This window comes from Strongylocentrotus purpuratus, unplaced genomic scaffold (assembly GCF_000002235.5).
Source record: "Strongylocentrotus purpuratus isolate Spur 01 unplaced genomic scaffold, Spur_5.0 spur5_scaffold_12, whole genome shotgun sequence".
Classification (NCBI taxonomy): domain Eukaryota; kingdom Metazoa; phylum Echinodermata; class Echinoidea; order Camarodonta; family Strongylocentrotidae; genus Strongylocentrotus; species Strongylocentrotus purpuratus.
Window position 1 is genome coordinate 27,759,925 of NW_022145597.1, and position 18,272 is coordinate 27,778,196.

The 18,272-nt window shown below is 36.0% G+C and overlaps 1 protein-coding gene across 1 annotated transcript; it reads left to right on the forward strand.

Annotated features, from left to right (window-relative positions):
- Positions 1 to 825: 825 nt before the first annotated feature.
- Positions 826 to 9,002, forward strand: LOC591312 (G-protein coupled receptor GRL101). Its single transcript, XM_011674404.2, has 6 exons — positions 826 to 891; positions 1,719 to 1,790; positions 2,289 to 2,360; positions 3,576 to 3,647; positions 7,051 to 7,122; positions 7,740 to 9,002. The coding sequence occupies exons 2-6, from the start codon at positions 1,744 to 1,746 to the stop codon at positions 8,878 to 8,880; spliced, it is 1,404 nt and encodes a 467-aa protein (XP_011672706.2). The 5' UTR covers positions 826 to 891; positions 1,719 to 1,743; the 3' UTR covers positions 8,881 to 9,002.
- Positions 9,003 to 18,272: the final 9,270 nt, after the last annotated feature.

An 18,272-nucleotide genomic window follows, 5' to 3' on the forward strand; every position in this document is an offset into this window, starting at 1 on the left:
ATATATATTCAAGGTAATTTACATAATAACATAAATTAACATAACATAAAGTATTGTTGAGCTGTTGAATTAACAGAAAACTAACAAATCAATAATTCATTTCTAACACTCATGGAAAGAAAAAAAAAAATACAGAAAAAATATCATTTTAAGTAAACAAATTCCTGAATTGAAACCATTTTCTTGTGAATTTATTATTTCTACAATTCGAATTTGCAATATACTTTTCGTTTTTGAAGTAATTTATAATCTTTATTTTGCAAGTATACTTTTATCAGTTAATATAACATTGAATAACATGTATTTTGCTTCACATTACTATATTCTATATCTCGATATATATATTTTCCAGTTATTTTCTAAAGCATTATGATGTATTTCTATTATCTTTACGACTGACAATTACTATAATTAAAGAAGGATAATTTTAAGAATGAATTTTGTATATGCTTTACACTAACTCCGGAAGGAAATTTAAAAAAATATATTTTGCACTGAACAAATAATTTGGAAACTTGAAAATTTACCTTCCTATATCTGCTCTAGATATATATAGTTTTGAAAGTGACATTTAAAGAATGAATGCATTGATGATTGAAATAGAAGTTTAATTGTGTCTGTATTTCTTTGCTTTTTTAATACGTTTTGCAAATGCACGTTTTTTCGAACTTCCTCTGAAATAGTTCCCCGATATTCTCCCCAGATATTTTTTGTATTCAGTTTTCTCTAAAGATTTTATTCCTCTTTAACTTATATGTATATCTTTCGAAATGAATAATATCATCTGATGATACATATCACAATGATTTTGATTTACAGAGACCTCGGTTATAATAAGTTAGAATCACTAAGTTCGGGAACATTCCAGGATCTGGGAAACATAACGGACCTGTAAGTGTTTCTCGATATGAACAAGTTTATTTTAATATAGTTCACGTCGTCTTAAAATGTCATTTTTATGAAGCAAAATTTATGTGCATTATCTAAACAAAATGTATCGTTATCATTTTTACATATCTCATAATTTGTGTATAAAACAATGTTTGTCATAAATCTTGCCAATTTCAAGTCGTCTCCTAAAGTTTCAAACAACAAAATCTGATTCACTTTCTTCCAAAAACATACTTTCTTAGCCAAAAAATATTGTATAACATTATTGTTCAAGATGCTTTTATAAGTTAAAGGCTAATGATAAGCGTGTACCCCATTCTTGTAGCCCCTCAAAAAAACTGGCTGAGGGAAATTGATAAGTTCAGTAATCTATTTGATTCAATGAATTCGATGAAGATACTTAATGATTTACAGGAAATGCATGTACAATTTGCTTTTAAGTAAATACAGATATATAATTTTTTAAATTATAAATTCGATATGTTGTTTAGTCAATGAATCCACTTACTTATTATGTAATTTACAATCTATTCTTCCTCTAGACCGTCACACCTCTACCTCTATATTGTTGTTTCGTTTTCTCTCTTTTGTATCTTGTCCCTCCCTCCCTCCCTCCTCTTCAATTATCTTAATTTTTCTCCCCTTCATTGACTCTGATATAGATTTGTAAGGTATTTAGTTTTTGTGCTTTAACTCAATGCAATGCAATGCAATTTAGTCCTTGGGCTGTCATATTTTTTTTTAATGAATACCATTTCAGTTTAATTCAATTCAACTTCCATTTTGCCATTTGTATAATTTATGTGCATTTAATTCTTTTTTGAAAGGATACTTCGGAATAACTCTATCAGCATGATTGAGACTGGGGCATTCAGTGGACTCGACAAAATCACCGGCATGTAAGTCAATTGAATCTTACCCGCAATTTTATGCATCGCTTCATCTTTCTTCCAAAATGAAAATAAAAATGTCAGTCGTAAAATCGACAACGACATTTTACCGCAAATGTTTAATGGACGTCTCCTCCATAAACAATTATAATTCCCATTGTCGTTTGTATGTACTACGTTCATAATCTGCAATAATCACGCTCATAATGAATAACTCCATGAAATGATCCAGTCAAGTCATCGGGAAGGGCCATAACATTTCATGAACATTTTTTTCCGATATATCATTGTATATACATATAAATAAATATAATAAACCCTTATTCTTTATGTTTGAATGTAGATTGTAAAATACATATTCAATCATTTCAATTTACTATTCATTTATACATGAATATTCACTATACACCAAATCACTTTGTTTTGTTATTTACTTCATTAAATTATTTTAAGATGACTGAAGTAGATTCATGGTATTAGCAGTTTCGTTTTTTTTCTTAATGACAGATCTTTTACGGACAACAAGCTAACCGAACTCCGTAAAGGAATGCTCGATGGACTTTCTAATGTGTATTGGATGTGAGTTTACATTATCTTTTTAAAAACCCAAGCTCATTGCAAATTTTCCCCCAAAATATATGAGCTTTGTCATCTCTTTCTCTATCCCTAAATGCCATGAACTTTAGACTTTTTTCTTCAACCTTGAAAGTAATCAGCGTATGTTCATGTGGTATGCATTTATATTAGGTAGAGCATCCGCCGGGGATCTACGTTGGGGGGGGGGGGGGGGGGGTTAGGGGGTTAGAACCCCCTTCCTTGGGCTGCCAAGTGAAACGCGATATATATACTTATATACTTATTATATATATATATTTTTTTTTTTTTTACTTATTAATGATTTAATTTATCCATGTGTTTTTTTACCTTGTTATTTTTTATTGTTATGCATTTTATATTGTAAACTGACTTGTTTAGTCTTCGGAATTTTTAATAAGTACTTGAATAAAACCAAATATCTATCTATCTATCTACCCACACAGTATTAGTAGATGTTAGTAGATGCCAGGAAAACATCACTTAAGGGGGTTCAAAATAGCAACAACCAAAAAAATGTTGTTAACTAGAAGAAAAAAAATGGAAACTTTGATCAATGTATGTTACCACAATATCCATTGTGAGCAAAATTACAGTAGAATTTCTGTTTGAATTTTGCAACTGGCGTTTTTTAATTCACCCCATTCGTTGTGTACACAACGAGGGATTCAGTTTTCACTCAAAGAGAGAAACCGCACTCATCCTCCCGCTACACATACATTTTGGGGGTTTGCAAATCCCTCATAGGGGCTTTGAGTTACAATGGAATTACAATTAGAATTTATGTGCAATTGGCAATGGAGGCAGAGAGTAAAATAGCCTACACAGAACATTAAATCTCACAATCAGAAAAAAAAACTCCCACATAATCCAGCAAAATCTGAAACCCAATCTGGTATTTTTGAAATACACAAAAGGAAGAAAAATCTTACTTGTGAGAGATTATTCTGAATGGTTACCCTACCCTGGATCCGGCCCTGTCGATAACAGACCATACTATCTTATAAAAATAGACTTTTTATCATATCCAACATTGTGATAATTATTATTAGTTGTATGAGTTTTAGTTTGGTTATTGGTATTGTTATAGCTATTATGATATTAATATCATCATTTTTATTTGTAGTAGTGTTAGTAGTAGTAGTATCATTATTATTGTTATTACTGTTGTTGTTATTGTCTTTTCTTTTTCTTCTTCAGATCATTCCGACGTAACCCATTGTCGTATATCGAGCCTGGCACTTTTGACCACACGACGAAAATCGAAACCTTGTAAGTAAAAAGCGAGAGACCGTCTTTTATAGACCGCGATACAAACTTATCCCAAATGCACTGCCGAGAGTTTGTGGGCTGTTTTTACGGAAAGTGCATGCTTTCACCTGAAACCATGGCCCTGCTTCATAAAACTTCATTTTAATAACAAACGCTAATTTCTATGATGAATTTGCTCCAGCTAATCAAATGCAATGATATCAGTGGCTTATAAAAGTCACTGTAACTTGTTATTGATAACAGGCTTTAAGAAAAGGGGTCCTCGGTCCCGTGTTATAAAGAGTTGCGATTGATCCAAATCAATCGCAAGCCCTCCAATCAATCGCGAGCTACAGTCTCCTAGCTATCTTTTATGTACAGAGTTGCGATCAATATTAATCGCGAAGAAGTTGTAATTTATCGTAACTGTTTATAAGACGGGGCCCTATAATCGAAAAAATATTATCATGCTAATTATGCTCATTATCACTTTTCCTAATACCCCAACTCAACCTTCTCATAAATTGTTCCCTACTAATCGTTAATCAGCTATCTAAAATTTTGCAGGGGCTAAAGAAAAAACAATACATAGGGAATTAAAAATCGACTCGTTTCATGACCGAATCAAACTCTTACGTGTAACCATAATGAATGTCATATCCTTTTTTTGTCGAAACCGAAGTTGTTTAATTTCTCTTTTCTTGAAGTTACCACAATTAATATTTCACTTTTACCACATTTTGTGATATGAATCACCATCTTTCTTCCAGCTCATATAGGCGCAGTTCCATCTTACAGTGGCATTTAATAATCTTTTGATCAAGAAGGATACTATGATTTACATTAATACAAAAGCAGAAAAAGGAAAAGACACTTGCGGTTATGGTTTTGCATTACATCACGCAGTTCACGAAGAACAATTCGATGAAACATTGCCCAAAGAAATATTCCTTAAATCCTAGTGGAATTCATCAGTGTTAAGTTGGCTTCTTTAGTTACTTATTTTAAGGTTCATTTGATGTTGTATTTAGGAGTGAAGCAAAATGTAGTTGTTGTTGTTGTTGTTCGTTTGGTATTATAATGGCTATTAGTCAAATTTGACTATTGTTGCCAATTTCATCGCATCTCTTTCTTTTAATGTCTTGGTAAAATTATTATTTCTTTCTTTCTTTTTCCAATCTCATTTTAATATAATATTAGTCATAGTCTACAAAAAAATAAAAACAAAAAATTATTTCAAATTAAACCACGATCCGCACACAGTTCCAACTCACGCTGGCCCTGTCCTTTCTATGATGCCTTCTTACCAGCCCAGCGAGTTATGTTACGCCGTACGCTTCTCGGTTGATAAACTCAACCTAGGTCACTCTGGCATAGACAAGGGGGCGTCGTGTACCTGTATGTTTAGAGGGTTTATTTATTTATTAGGAGAAAGACAACTGCATAAGCAAAACACTTGTGGGCTTTATTAGTTTATATGAGTTAGTTCATGAAATTATTTATATAGCGCATGACTTTTAACTACTATAATCATTGGGGGGTGACATGCTTTCGAGTAATGATATAGCAAGTTTTAATTGCTTTTTTTCTTTTCCCCAGCAGATTTCATGTATCCTTCTCTCTCTCTCTCCTCTCCACTTCCCTAAAGTTGTGTGTATGTATTAAGATATGTTTTTCGATTGGTCAAATAAATAATGTTAAATTGTTTCAATCATTATTTTTTTTTTTTTTAATTAAAAGAGGCCTAAATAAGATATATAGGTCTATACGATCAAAACTTCAAATAAGACACTAATACAGGTGTAGGCATAAGGTTATACACAAAAAACCTATTTTCTCTTCTATTCAGCTCAAATTGATTGCGGTTTCTGTTTTTCATCTCTTTTTGATTTTACTTTTTACATAATCGCTTCGTTCTAAAAACGAAGCGAGAAATTGCCATTTGTACATGAGAGTCACTGTTTCGTAAACATATCATAATGTCCTCTTCCTTGGAAATATTAACTTCTGACATTAACATGGCCCTTTCTATTATATACTTTGGACATTCTATCAAAAAATGTCTGACCGTTTCTAATGTTGGGCAGCTGTCACAGAAACCTGTGGAGTGGATGCCCAAACGCAAGAGGTCTTGGTTGAGTCCAGACACTCCCAGGCGTAGTCGCCTAAGAATAGTTTCAGTTTTTCTTCCCAATTTACAAGAATATTGTGAGATAACATTTGGCTGAAGGATTTTTAATGCCGATTGGGTATCATTCCACCTTTCTTGCCAAAGTAACTTTGAACTGTACAAAATTAAACTTGTCTTTTCAAATAAAGTCAATTTATTATGCATTTCAATTTCCTGAGTTAGAGCTTTTTTTGCGTAGAAGTCTGCCTTTTCATTTCCCACTATCCCACAGTGGCCTGGAATCCATTCCAAAGCGATTTCGATCCCTCTATATTTCAATCGGGTCGTTATTATAAATATTTCTGTGACAAAGGATTCGTCACTAAAATGTTTCAAGGCTGTGAGGGCACTTAAGCAGTCGCTAAAAATGACTGCACCTGTATAGATGTTTGTTTCTTCGATCCATTGAAGGGCAAGAACAATTGCAGCCAACTCGGCTCTATACGATGAGGTAAAATTCGCTAATCTTTTACATTGGTGTACAGAAAAGTGTGGGATATAGAAAGCAGCCGAGCATTGGCCCTTCTCCGGAAACTTAGATCCATCTGTATATATATGCAACTGGTTCGACCATTTTGTATTAATCAATTTTAAGCTTTGTTGCTGTAGTTGCTGTAGTTGTCTATTTGTATGGTGGCCCTGAAGGGACATCGCGAATCTTTGTGATTTTTCACAACAAAGATTCGCGATTTCACGATTCGCGATGTCCCTTCTGGGCCACCTTATTATGCATTATGTTCAGACCCGAGGAAAGTTATGATAGCCTAACTTGATGGCCTTGTTGTGGAGGTATACAAAAGTGAGGATAATTTTCTTTCCGTGCAAGTTTTCGTCCTCAAGAAACCTGATTTGAAATCTAAATTGTTTATTAAAAAAAGAGTTATTAAGTTATCAGTTTGTCTGCATTTCTACATTTCTGTTCTGCATTTCATCTATGTGCTTAAGGAAACAAGAATCATACAATTTGAGAACAAAATAGCTGCAATCCTATCAATCATTCGGCCGATATATATTATATATATATATATATATATATATATATATATATATATTTATGTCGTATTACGGTTTTAATGTTTAACCCTGCGGCTGAAACTGAATGTTGTCACGTATGTTTAATTTAAAAAACACAGAAAAAAGAGAAATAAAGCCATGAACAAGAATCAAACTGACGAATATGAATCGCTCGAATCTCGTATTATTTGTCTATTAGTATTGTCATTGTTTTATCTTCTATTTTGATATTACTTGAAGAGTGTTGGGGGAGGTCCATCTTACCCATCTTGAACCAGACATGTTCAGGGGACTCGGGAATATCCAACAGCTGTAAGTTATATCTTATTCTTAACCTTTTATTTGCTTTTATAGCGCCGAAAAGCACATTCGCTGGCATGCAAAAAAAAAACTTAAATACTATACTATCAAAACATTTATTCCACTTCCCATCACAGTCAATCCTTCTTTAGACTACATTAATTTGTCTATTTCCTTCGAAGAATTTTTTTAAATTATTAAAACATGTACTCAAAGAACGTGAAAAGAAAGACCACATGCCTTTATTAACCACTCGGACAGTCTTTTTCCTCCCTAATTCTCAGTAACGCTTTGTATCCTAATCTTTTACGAGGGAAGAAGTTTCAATTGGATAGGTGATAGCATTCGAATACATACAGACATTGCCTTATGCCGGTTGCATACGAGACATCGTTTCGACTTCCTTACTTGCGCTTATCAAGTGTATGAAAGTATCCTATAATTCAGCGCAATGTTTGCACTATTCATCTGCATTAGTTTGTTCGTAGTATGTCACTATCATATGGCGCTTCAAATACTGCACCACTCGTTCTAGCAGTCCTAGGAAATAACGACCCGTGTACAGCGGGCTTAATGCGAATAAACTCTTGGGTAACAAGTCAAGTGAACCGTTTTTGTTTAATCCCCAGCTCCACGGATGACTACCGTCTCTGCTGTCTCTTTGACAGTGCCTATACATGCTCAAAAGTTGATATTTCCTCACTAGACTCCTGCACCAGACTCATGCCTAACAGCGTCCTGCGAATCGCCTTGTGGGTGCTCGGGTTCGGCGCCCTCTTCGGCAATACCATGGTAATTTTCATCCGATGCCGCAATAAGCGATCGAACACGAGTAATCATCAGCAGGTTTTTTTCATCTCGAACTTAGCCATCGCTGATTGGTTCATGGGCATTTTCATGATCATTATAGCATCAGCCGATACCTATTACGGGGAATACTACTTCCTCAAAGCGCCGGAATGGAGAAGCTCGGGTCTGTGCAGGTTCGCAGGTGCCCTTGCCATCCTGTCAAGTGAGAGCTCCGTGTTTATGTTGACAATAATCACCGTCGATCGATTCCTGAATGTGGTGTTCCCGTTCAGCAGATTCAAATTCCACTCCGAGTCGGCGCGCGTTTGTGTCGTCATCACATGGGTCATCACAACCATCCTCAGCTTGGGGCCCGTCCTGATTGGGTCATTCGTGACTGGGTTCTACGGGCTATCCGACGTCTGCATCGGTCTGCCCCTGAGCGTGGATTCAACAGGGACGAGAACTCGAGTCTGGGATCGCATCGAGGGCATCTCTATCTTTCAGTCCAACAATGATGGGAGCCTTCAGCCATCTTGGATCTATTCCATAGTACTTTTCCTGGGTATCAACCTCATCTGCTTCTTATTCATCCTCATCTGTTACATCATCATTTTCGTCCAGGTGAGGAGATCGGCAAACAGCATCGGGAAGGACCGCAACACGGGATCCCCGCACGACCAGGAGGTGAGAATGGCCTTCAAGATGGCCATCATCATCGGCACTGATTTCTTGTGCTGGATGCCAGTCATCATCATGGGGATCCTCTCTCAGACCGGGCGGGTCGAGCTCCCCGTCTCTCTCTACGCCTGGTCGGCCGTCTTCATCTTGCCCATCAACTCTACCTTGAATCCTTACCTCTACACATTCACGGAGTTCATCGGTCAAAAGAAGAAGAGGGCTAATGAGAGTCAGAAGTCGATGAAGACAGTAAGTACAACGGTTGCAAATAAAAGCAGCGAACACGACACCAGATTATAGATTTTGTTTCTTCTCATGGTGTTGAAACACAGTTTGATCTCATGTTGGTTAAATAAATTCCACAAAATGACATGTCAGCTCGAAATCCTAAATATATAATTATGAATAATGCAAGTGTGTAAAAAAAACAACTCACAAACACACACACTTTTTTTTCTTCAATAATAATAATAATAAAATTAATAGTGGGTTCTTGTATAGCGCTCATGTCAGTCAGATTTGACCCAAACAATACAAATTAATTTTAGAAATAAAATACAGTCGTTTTTCCTTGACATGAATTCAAAATATTTTCATTACATAAATTGTACAATTGATGAAAACGAAAATGAAATCAGTTGTAACATAAAACAAATAACCCCATCCAACCGAACACACTACTACCCCCCCCCCTCCCCACCATGCGACACACATACCACCCGACCACACTTCCAACACACACTGTTCCTCCTCAGAATACCCCGAATTGGAGCAACAGACAAACAGAAACAATCTATTTAAAACATTTTAAAACAAAATCATTTAAACGAGGCTACAATAGCCACAATAGCCCAGTGTTAAAAGTTCATGAAAATTTTACTTGTTCCCACTTCTGCAAATGTAAGGCCAATTTACCTGCCCTCCCTGCAATATTCTTTTCTTCTTCCATAAATTCCAACAGTTCTTTTTAAAACTCTCCCAAAGACAATATTACGGACTTTCCCCTGCATCTATATATCCAATATTTCATTGCAAAAATATTTATATTAAAAATCTTTATTCGTGGGGAGTTACCGGACAACCCTAAATGAATATCTATCCAGTCGATAGACCTTCATTCCCTTAGCTCAAACTTAGCTATTACATTTTGCCATAATCTTTGAACATGTACACACTCCCAGAACAAGTATAAATATGTTTCTATCTTTTGCTTACAAAATGAGCACAAGTTATCTACAACAAAGCCGAATCTGAATAAATGTTCTCTAGTATATATTGCTCAATGAAGCAGTTTATACTGAATTTCTCTTAGTCTGTTAACAAGAGTAACTTTCCTAGGCCTACTAAATATCTCCCTACATACCTCATTTGACAAATCTGAAAATTCCCGTCCATCATGAATCTTCAAGACAAATAAATTTTGTAACTTCTCTATAAAATATTCATAAATCTTCCTCAATAATACATCTCTGAGGAGCTTCACAACACTGTTAACTGCATTAAAATATCATACTCTTTTACATCCACTAATCTCCAGTTATCCTTTTTTCCGCTTCTCAAAATAGCTTCCCCAATATTCAATATATCAACAATTTTGTTTCTTTTTAACCCCAAATTTTGAAAATGAGATATTGCCCCCATGCCATTTTTAGCAAAAATATCTTGAATTGAAATTATATTGCGTGTAAACAACTCCTCATCAAAAATCATTTTCTTTTTCAATAAGAAATCTTTATTGTTAAAAATAATTGGATTATTCTTTTCTTCAAAATTCCTACAACCTTCTAACTCTTCCCATGCTTTGATCATTTCCAAATAGAACTTAGGTACTTTGAAACTTAATAACTTGGAATCATAGTTACACAAAAAATAATTCTACCCCTACCATCTTGAAGCAGAAATCAAAATATAGCTTCCATCTCATAGATTTTTCTCCGTAAAATAGTCTTTTCACCCACATTACCCGTTGGTTTTTTACAAACAGGTCAAAATTAGTCATTCGAAACCATCCTTCATTATAACCTTGATACAATATTATTCTCTTAATTCGATCTTTTCCATTCCATATAAATTCAAAACATATTTTCTGTATTTCCGATATGATCCACTTTGGAACCACTAGTAAAGCAAAAACGTAATTTAATTTACATAATGCATGTGTTTTTGATAAATGAATTTTTCCAAACACCGTACGGTCCCTCTGTTTCCACCATCCGAGAAGTCTTTTAATCTTGCTTAAAATCTCCTTATAATTCAGTTCCTCTCTTATTCTGACGTCTAACGGCCTTGTTGGGAAGTACATATTCCCTATTAAGAGCCTCGTATCACAAATTAAACCTTTTAATAAAATAAAACGACCATCCACATCTTTGACTACTTCCTCCACTTTAACATCTACATTTTTCGAAAATGGAAGAAGAACTCCTCTACTGTGATTCGATCCATGACAACAGTACATTGGCCCTTCCCAATCCTTTCTCCACGCAAATTCAATATCTTGTGTACTGTACGTTTCTTGCAACATTACTACAACCCTTTTCTTACTTTTAATCCAATTAAAAATAGCTAATCGTTTAGTCCTATCCCTTAAACCTCTAACATTTACCGAAATAAAATTGACACTATTCAGTGATTTTCTGTTCTATCTATACACATACTTAAACAAAAATTGTAATAAGAATTTGTTTTCAATTGTAAAGTTTCCATGAAATTATGAACATCTATTGGCCTCAAATTAAAAACAAACAGCTTCATTCATGCGCCCCAAGTTGCAACTCGTGAGCATAGGCAGGAACAGACACCCCCTCATGCACAGACATACACACAGAGAAAAAGAGGTTTGAATTCACTCCATATAGGGAGTAAATGCTTGTCGCATAAGTGACACCCCTCATGGAGTAAATTTACTCCCCAATGTAGGGAGTAAATTTACATCCTACAAGAAGGTGTAAATTTACACCCCAAGGTTATGATTTTACTCCCTTTTTCATGAAAAATGGGTTCAAATTTACACCCGTGGGGTTGAATTGTATACACTATATGATTGATTCCACACCCTGTGGGGTGTAAATCTACACCCTTCTTATGCACAGCATCAACCAATTGATCATCCCTCGAGCAATCCATCATCCTTGCTCCGTAATCACATAACAGTCACTGATTCTCACCCTTTTGTCTACGTTTCACTGCTCTAAAGAAATCAGACAAGAATCTCGAGTTGTATGTCGAAAAGCTTTAATGCTTTAACAGTTAGTGTGAACTCAACACAAGTGCAGACTGTAAGAACCATTAAAAGTTAGCCTCGGTGAGGCTGTCCTGGATGGACGTGTCGGATCAAATGTAGTAGAAATACCTATATACACAATCTTGCCTTCCCGAATATCTTCCCTTTACTTACACGAATAAGAAGGCAATTATGTACTAGTTAGTAAAACAACACTTCTGCTAATTTCATTAAATTATCAAATATACGTTTCACTGCTCTAAAGAAATCAGACCAGAATCTCGAGTTGTATGTCGAAAAGCTTTAATGCTTTAACAGTTAGTGTGAACTCAACACAAGTGCAGACTGTAAGAACCAACTTAAAGTTAGCCTCGGTGAGGCTGTCCTGGATGGACGTGTCGGATCAAATGCAGTAGAAATACCTATATACACAATCTTGCCTTCCCGAATATCTTCCCTTTACTTACACGTATAAGAAGGCAATTATGTACTAGTTAGTAAAACAACACTTCTGCTAATTTCATTAAATTATCAAATATAACTTTTGGTAAAACCCCTTATTCTAGATCAGATAATTTTCACAATGCCCAAATGAAACATGATAATTCCCCCAACATGACTAAAATATGTAACTTATATTAATTTTCCTTCATTTGCCAGTACCTATATCGACACGATGCGCTCGTCTGACTAAAATAGGGTGTAAAATTACACCCCTCAAATGACTTTTCTCTACACCCTTGCGTATTTCCGTGTTTTACTCCCTAAAAGGTGTAATAGGGGGCGCCCTATTTTTCCAATTTCGTTGTACTCCCGAAGAACACCTTTTATTTCTCTGTGTGTACCACAACACAGACAGCATACAAACACACTCACCCATAATAATGCAATATCATTCATTTATCACAATTCTTCAGTACGCCCTCCGACCCCGCTCATAGCTCTGAACTGAAAACCCAGCCCACCCCTCCCCCATAATGCACACCCACACACGCACACACACACACACACGCACGCACACACACACAACGCACACACAATCTCCATGCAGCAAAAATTAATATCTTATCACCAGGACAGATGTAAGGTGGTCTAGTGGTTACGTCGTCGGACTGACGATCACAGGATTCGCGGTTCGAGTCCCACCGTGGCAACTAATGTCCTTTGACATTACATTAATCTAGATTTGCCACTCTCCACCAAGGTGTTAAATGGTACCGGCAGGGAGGAATTCCTTGAATGATGTGAGCACTGATACAGTAGCTTAGAAGAGACGGGGTAATATTGGAGCGCCTTGAGTACCTTTATAAGTGGTGGATAATTATGTGTGCTATACAAATATCCAATATTATTATTATTATTAGTGGTGTAGAGATTACTCGAGTAATTACTAGATAATTCCAGTTGATATTAGATCACTGAGACCACTTTGTTAGTAAAAGGATAAGATGTATAACTTGATGCACTCTTTCAGTAGAACAAAGGAGTGGAAATCCATTCTGTCAGAAACCACATTAGGGAACACTTTTTTTTAGTTGAAAAAAGTCAATAAGCCTATTTTGTAATGTAACCAAATGTATGAAAATGCTTTTATGAAGTGCCTCGATTCAAATGGAATCGAGGCACTTGTTTTTAAATTTGATGACATTACGAAAATGGCATATTCAAATTATTGTGGAATCCATTCCACATTAGTGGTTTTAATTTGACGGTGGATTCCACTACTTAAGAGTGTGGAGTTCTACCTTAAAACAAAATGATGCCTTATACGACTCCTCAGTGGATTTCTGATTATCTAGAAAATACGTGTATGTTATGTATAGGTCTTGATGTTTCAATAAACGAAGGTATTTGATTTGGTATGTTTGTTTAAAAAGAATAGTTGCACCGGAGCATTGCAATACAAGATTGTATATGAATGTTCATTCGCTACATTATGCTCTTAGACTTGTGATAATGATACTCATTACATGCCTCCGAATGATGGAACAGACATATTTTCCTGAATTCACACGTCGCAAACTCTAAAAATGCCATCCGGTGAAAATATTGTCTGCTCCATAATAAAAAAGTAACTTTACGCAATTGTACATTTTAGTACGGCTCCTTCAGATCAATCCAACTATAATAAATGAAAGTTTCTCCATGTGATTGGCGTTCACAATGTTCAAAACCTCTTAGCATTATTCATCAGATTTTTTCCAGTGTTACTCCTTTTTTCCTTCTGATTTTTTTTACTGAGGCAAACTTATAGTTGTGTGAAATTTAATCCTTAGTAAAGATAAATTTGATTTCAGGGAACGATGAAAGATATATTGTAAGCTTTTCAATTATTATTTACGCTGGTGTGGAGGATATTAGAAAATGTTCCCCTGAAAAATCCATAGCTGAAGTTTTTGGACAGAACGTTCATGCCATATTATGTATTAATTTATACATATAATACATATAGTAATTTTTAGTATTGTTCACGTGACCCTGGTGATCTTTTGTGGGACTTGGTCAATTTCTTATCATGTTGATGATTTAAGAACCTCTCACTATACACCAAAGCTTATCTGTTACACAATCGGCCTTTCCCAATCATTTCCAGACAGTTTCGTTCACAATGCAATCCGCCCAAAACCAGAACTCTCATCATCTTTAAAAATTGAAATGCAAATTTCTTATCTCCTGCTTTCTAATTTTATTCCCAGTCCAACACAAGTTCATCATTACGGATGATGCATTTCATATGCTTTTTGCTGAAGCGAAGTCACACACATACACTCACGCGCACAAATGTTCTTTGATATTTGATATGTGTGGCATGATTAACTTTGTTAGGGATTTTATTTGGATCTGCAAAGACCGAATTAATACCCAAATCCCAATAGATTTATTCAAATATCACATGCATTACTTTGACGCAAGTCGTTGTTGTTCACCCTCTTAAACAATGTCTCCTGTTCATCCAAGCGTGAACACATCCCACACACACAAATGATTTGGGATAAAACACTATTTTTGCTAAGATATATAATAATTTACTGTACAAAGATGACTTTAAAAATAATTACCAATTTTCTAGGTGTAATTTTTTTAAAACTTACATTGTATAGGCAACAGAAGAGGGCTAATGTGCAAAGTCGTTATAGCCAATATAGCCAGAAAGTCGAGAATTGTAACAACTTTTGGTGATAGGTGGTGGTGGAATTTTGTATTCTGCCCACAAACACTGTAAGCATGCGTGGCCCACAAAACACGTATAAAGAGGTGTTTATGTTCAGTTTGGACGCGGTGAAAAAACGTCCATTTTCAAGAAAAAGGCTAATTTTTTTTCTTCAAAATCCAGCTGTACGCGTTTAGGGGTATTTTTCTAAATCCCGACTCCGAATTGAAAGCTGGTCGATAAACCGGTTGTCTATAATTTCCGGTTACGTCACCTTGCTAAATAAATTTAAAACATTGTCAACAACTTCAATGGTAATCCCTATCGCACTTCAAACTGCCCAAAGGGTTACAATTTTACAATTCTTGTTTAGGAGTACACTTTTGTGAAATATCCGTTTAGGGTGTGAACTCGGGAAAAAAACGCGCGAAATTCTTATTTAGGGTGAATTTTGGCTTCAGAAGAAATCCTCGTGGAGAGGGTGTCTGGAAAACCTGTGGCCCCGCATGATTACAGTGTATTTCTACATGACTGAGAGTGAGACCCCTTGGGTACTATGTGCCGAAACAGAAACGAAACAGAGTCTGATTATGTCGTTTCCTCCATCAAGAACTTCAGTGATATTTTCAGGGAATCTAATAATGTAAAAAAAGATAATGTGTAGCCTTTTTCTTCTCATGACATAGAAATATATCATTATTATATGCCTTTATATATATTCAAACAAGGATGTGTTTTTCTTGTTGCACTTGTATATAACGTATTTTATGTAAATTATTGAAAACATTGAGTAAATTTGATAATAGAAATGGCAATTTACATCAAAATGAATGTGATTAGTTATAATTTTTGCAATTTCGCAGCTGTTATCCGTGTAAAAAAAAAATTAGTTTTTATTTCTACATGCTTTTTTCTGAGTATGTTTATTAAAAATTAGTTAAATCGATATATGTAATCATGTGTAATATCATTATGAATGTGCTATTTGTAAACTGCATAAGAAATAAGTAGAAATAAAATCAGAAAGATTTGATCTTTTCATTGGCACCAAACTTGTTTGACTGTAAATACATTTCTTACAGCTTTTTGGCGAAAGTGGGACACAAGTGAGGCCTTTTGTCAGAGCGTGTTTTTCCTATCGGGAGAGACATTTTGTCTGATTGAGAAACTCCAACGACACAGTGAAACCCTAAAGGACTGTTTCTACTGTGGATATTCATTCGTACCTTGAATCTGTGACTGAAATCACTGCATTTGATCATCAAAACTAAATTCGTTATAAAATTAATTTTTAACATACCGATGATAGCTCAGCTAAAGCCTATCTGCATTAGTTTGGCCAGGTTGGATTAGACCTCCCTGCATGGTCACTTGCATGTGGTTATATCATCAAATCATCTCTCAATTATCATAAGAAAAAGGGAAACATAGGGGACCAACGGGTACCGCTTAGGAATGGTTTGCTATATAGATGGCGCAAGTAGCTATGTAGTGCAGTCCCGATTAAGGAACAAACAAAGCATAAAAGACACAACACTCGTCTCTGGCGTACATACAAAACTTTCGTCGGTGGGAAGAGGGGGGGGGGGTGGCACTCACGTATTTTGCCACAATATAAGAGGTCACGGTTGTCCACAAAATAATAATGCGTTTAAAAAAAAAAAATCAAATTTAAAATCTCTGCCCCCCCCCATTTCATAAATGTACACTGTTGGTCATAATGGTGGAATAATTTTTTTCTTAACCCCAATTTATTGATTGATTTTGACAATGATTTATTCCTAATAGATCTAGATAATAGTATACATTCTCAGATTTTATTGAATGACAATTGTTTAATTTTGCGTGACTGCTAAAGCATGTGTGTGCTACAATGCTAATCAACTAGGGGACCTAACTGACAGTAATGGGGATTAATACCTCATAAAATGGCACTAATATAGCACATTGACACGGTTTTGATCATGGGGGCTCACAGTAACCAGGCCATTGCTTAGCCAATGAATCATGACTGTACGCAGCGGGTGCTAGGGTACGTCGACGCCCCCACAAAAACAAAAAAACAAAGAAAATGCAATAAATTTTCAATACTTCATTGCAGTTTGCCCCGACCCCCAACATAAAAAATCTTCTATGTGGGCATGCCTTGAACCATAATGCATGGCCCTACAGAGGATTTTTTTTCCTGTTGGGGAAGGGGGGGGGGGGAATGCAATGAATTATTGAACATTTATTACATTTTCTTTGTTTTTTTTAAAGGTCGTGTTAAGAGCTAGTCGAGGTAAATATGGCGGGCTATAAGGCGGGCCAAGCATGCCACTATCCGTACAACTATACAACTATACGTCTATCCAGCCGGCCAATCAGAACGCAGGAAACTGTACAACTATACCAGTGGCGGATTCAGGGGGCACAGGGGGCACATGCCCCCCCCCCCCCCCGGTAAAAAGGGTAGGGAAAGGGGGAAGGGGGTAAGAAAAAGGGAAAAGGAGAAAAAGGAGGAGGAAAAAAAGGAGGGAAAAGGAAGGAAAAAGGAAAAGAGAAAGAGGAAATAAGAGGGAGGAGAGAAAAGGGAAGAGGAGAACAAGGAGGGGGAAAGGAAGAAAGGGGAAGAGAGAGAGAGAGAGAGAGAAGAGAGAAAAGGCTTTCCCCCTCCTTTTTCTCCTCTTACATTTTCTCTCCTTCCTCTTTCTCTCTTCCCTTTTCCCCCACCTTTTCTTTCCCCCTCCTTTTTCTCCCTTTCTCCCTTTTTCTTTTCCCCTTCCCCTTTCCCCCTATTTTTTTTACCAGGGGAGGGGGGGGGGGGGGCACGTGTCCCCTGTGCCCCCTGAATCCGCCACTGGTATAGTTATATGGATGATTAGTTTACAGTATTATTTAGATATATTCATTCATCTCATGTATTACAAAAATAATAACGTTACGTGAAAAAAAAAGTTAGTGTTCGGGTCAAAAAAAGGGCCCTCGAAATACCCGTACAGCTGGAGACGGACGCGTACGCGCCCGTCCGTTCCATATGTTTTACTTTTGACTCCGCATTTATCTTTTACGTCATTGTATTTACATATTAACTGATTTAGATGCGGTGTTAGAAAGTAGAATATGAAACACAAAAAGAGTTATTAAAACATTGGCAGGTCTATGATACGAAGAAAAAAGGCAGTATGAGACAGCTATATTATTGCATGTTATTATTTATGATTCAAGGCTTTGGATTATTGGTTTTGTTGATGAAGATGATTACATAGCGATTTTCCATCGTAGATGATTTTCGCTGGGCAATATGAGAGGGCGTTGCTTTCCTCACATTTCCATAGA

Bases quoted from the DNA above. Each gene is read 5' to 3' on its own strand.
- LOC591312 (XM_011674404.2), top strand. From the start codon at position 1,744: ATGATTGAGACTGGGGCATTCAGTGGACTCGACAAAATCACCGGCAT. The intron at 1,791-2,288 runs GTAAGTCAATTG...TCTTAATGACAG, and splicing joins CTCGACAAAATCACCGGCAT to ATCTTTTACGGACAACAAGC. The intron at 2,361-3,575 runs GTGAGTTTACAT...TTTCTTCTTCAG, and splicing joins CTTTCTAATGTGTATTGGAT to ATCATTCCGACGTAACCCAT.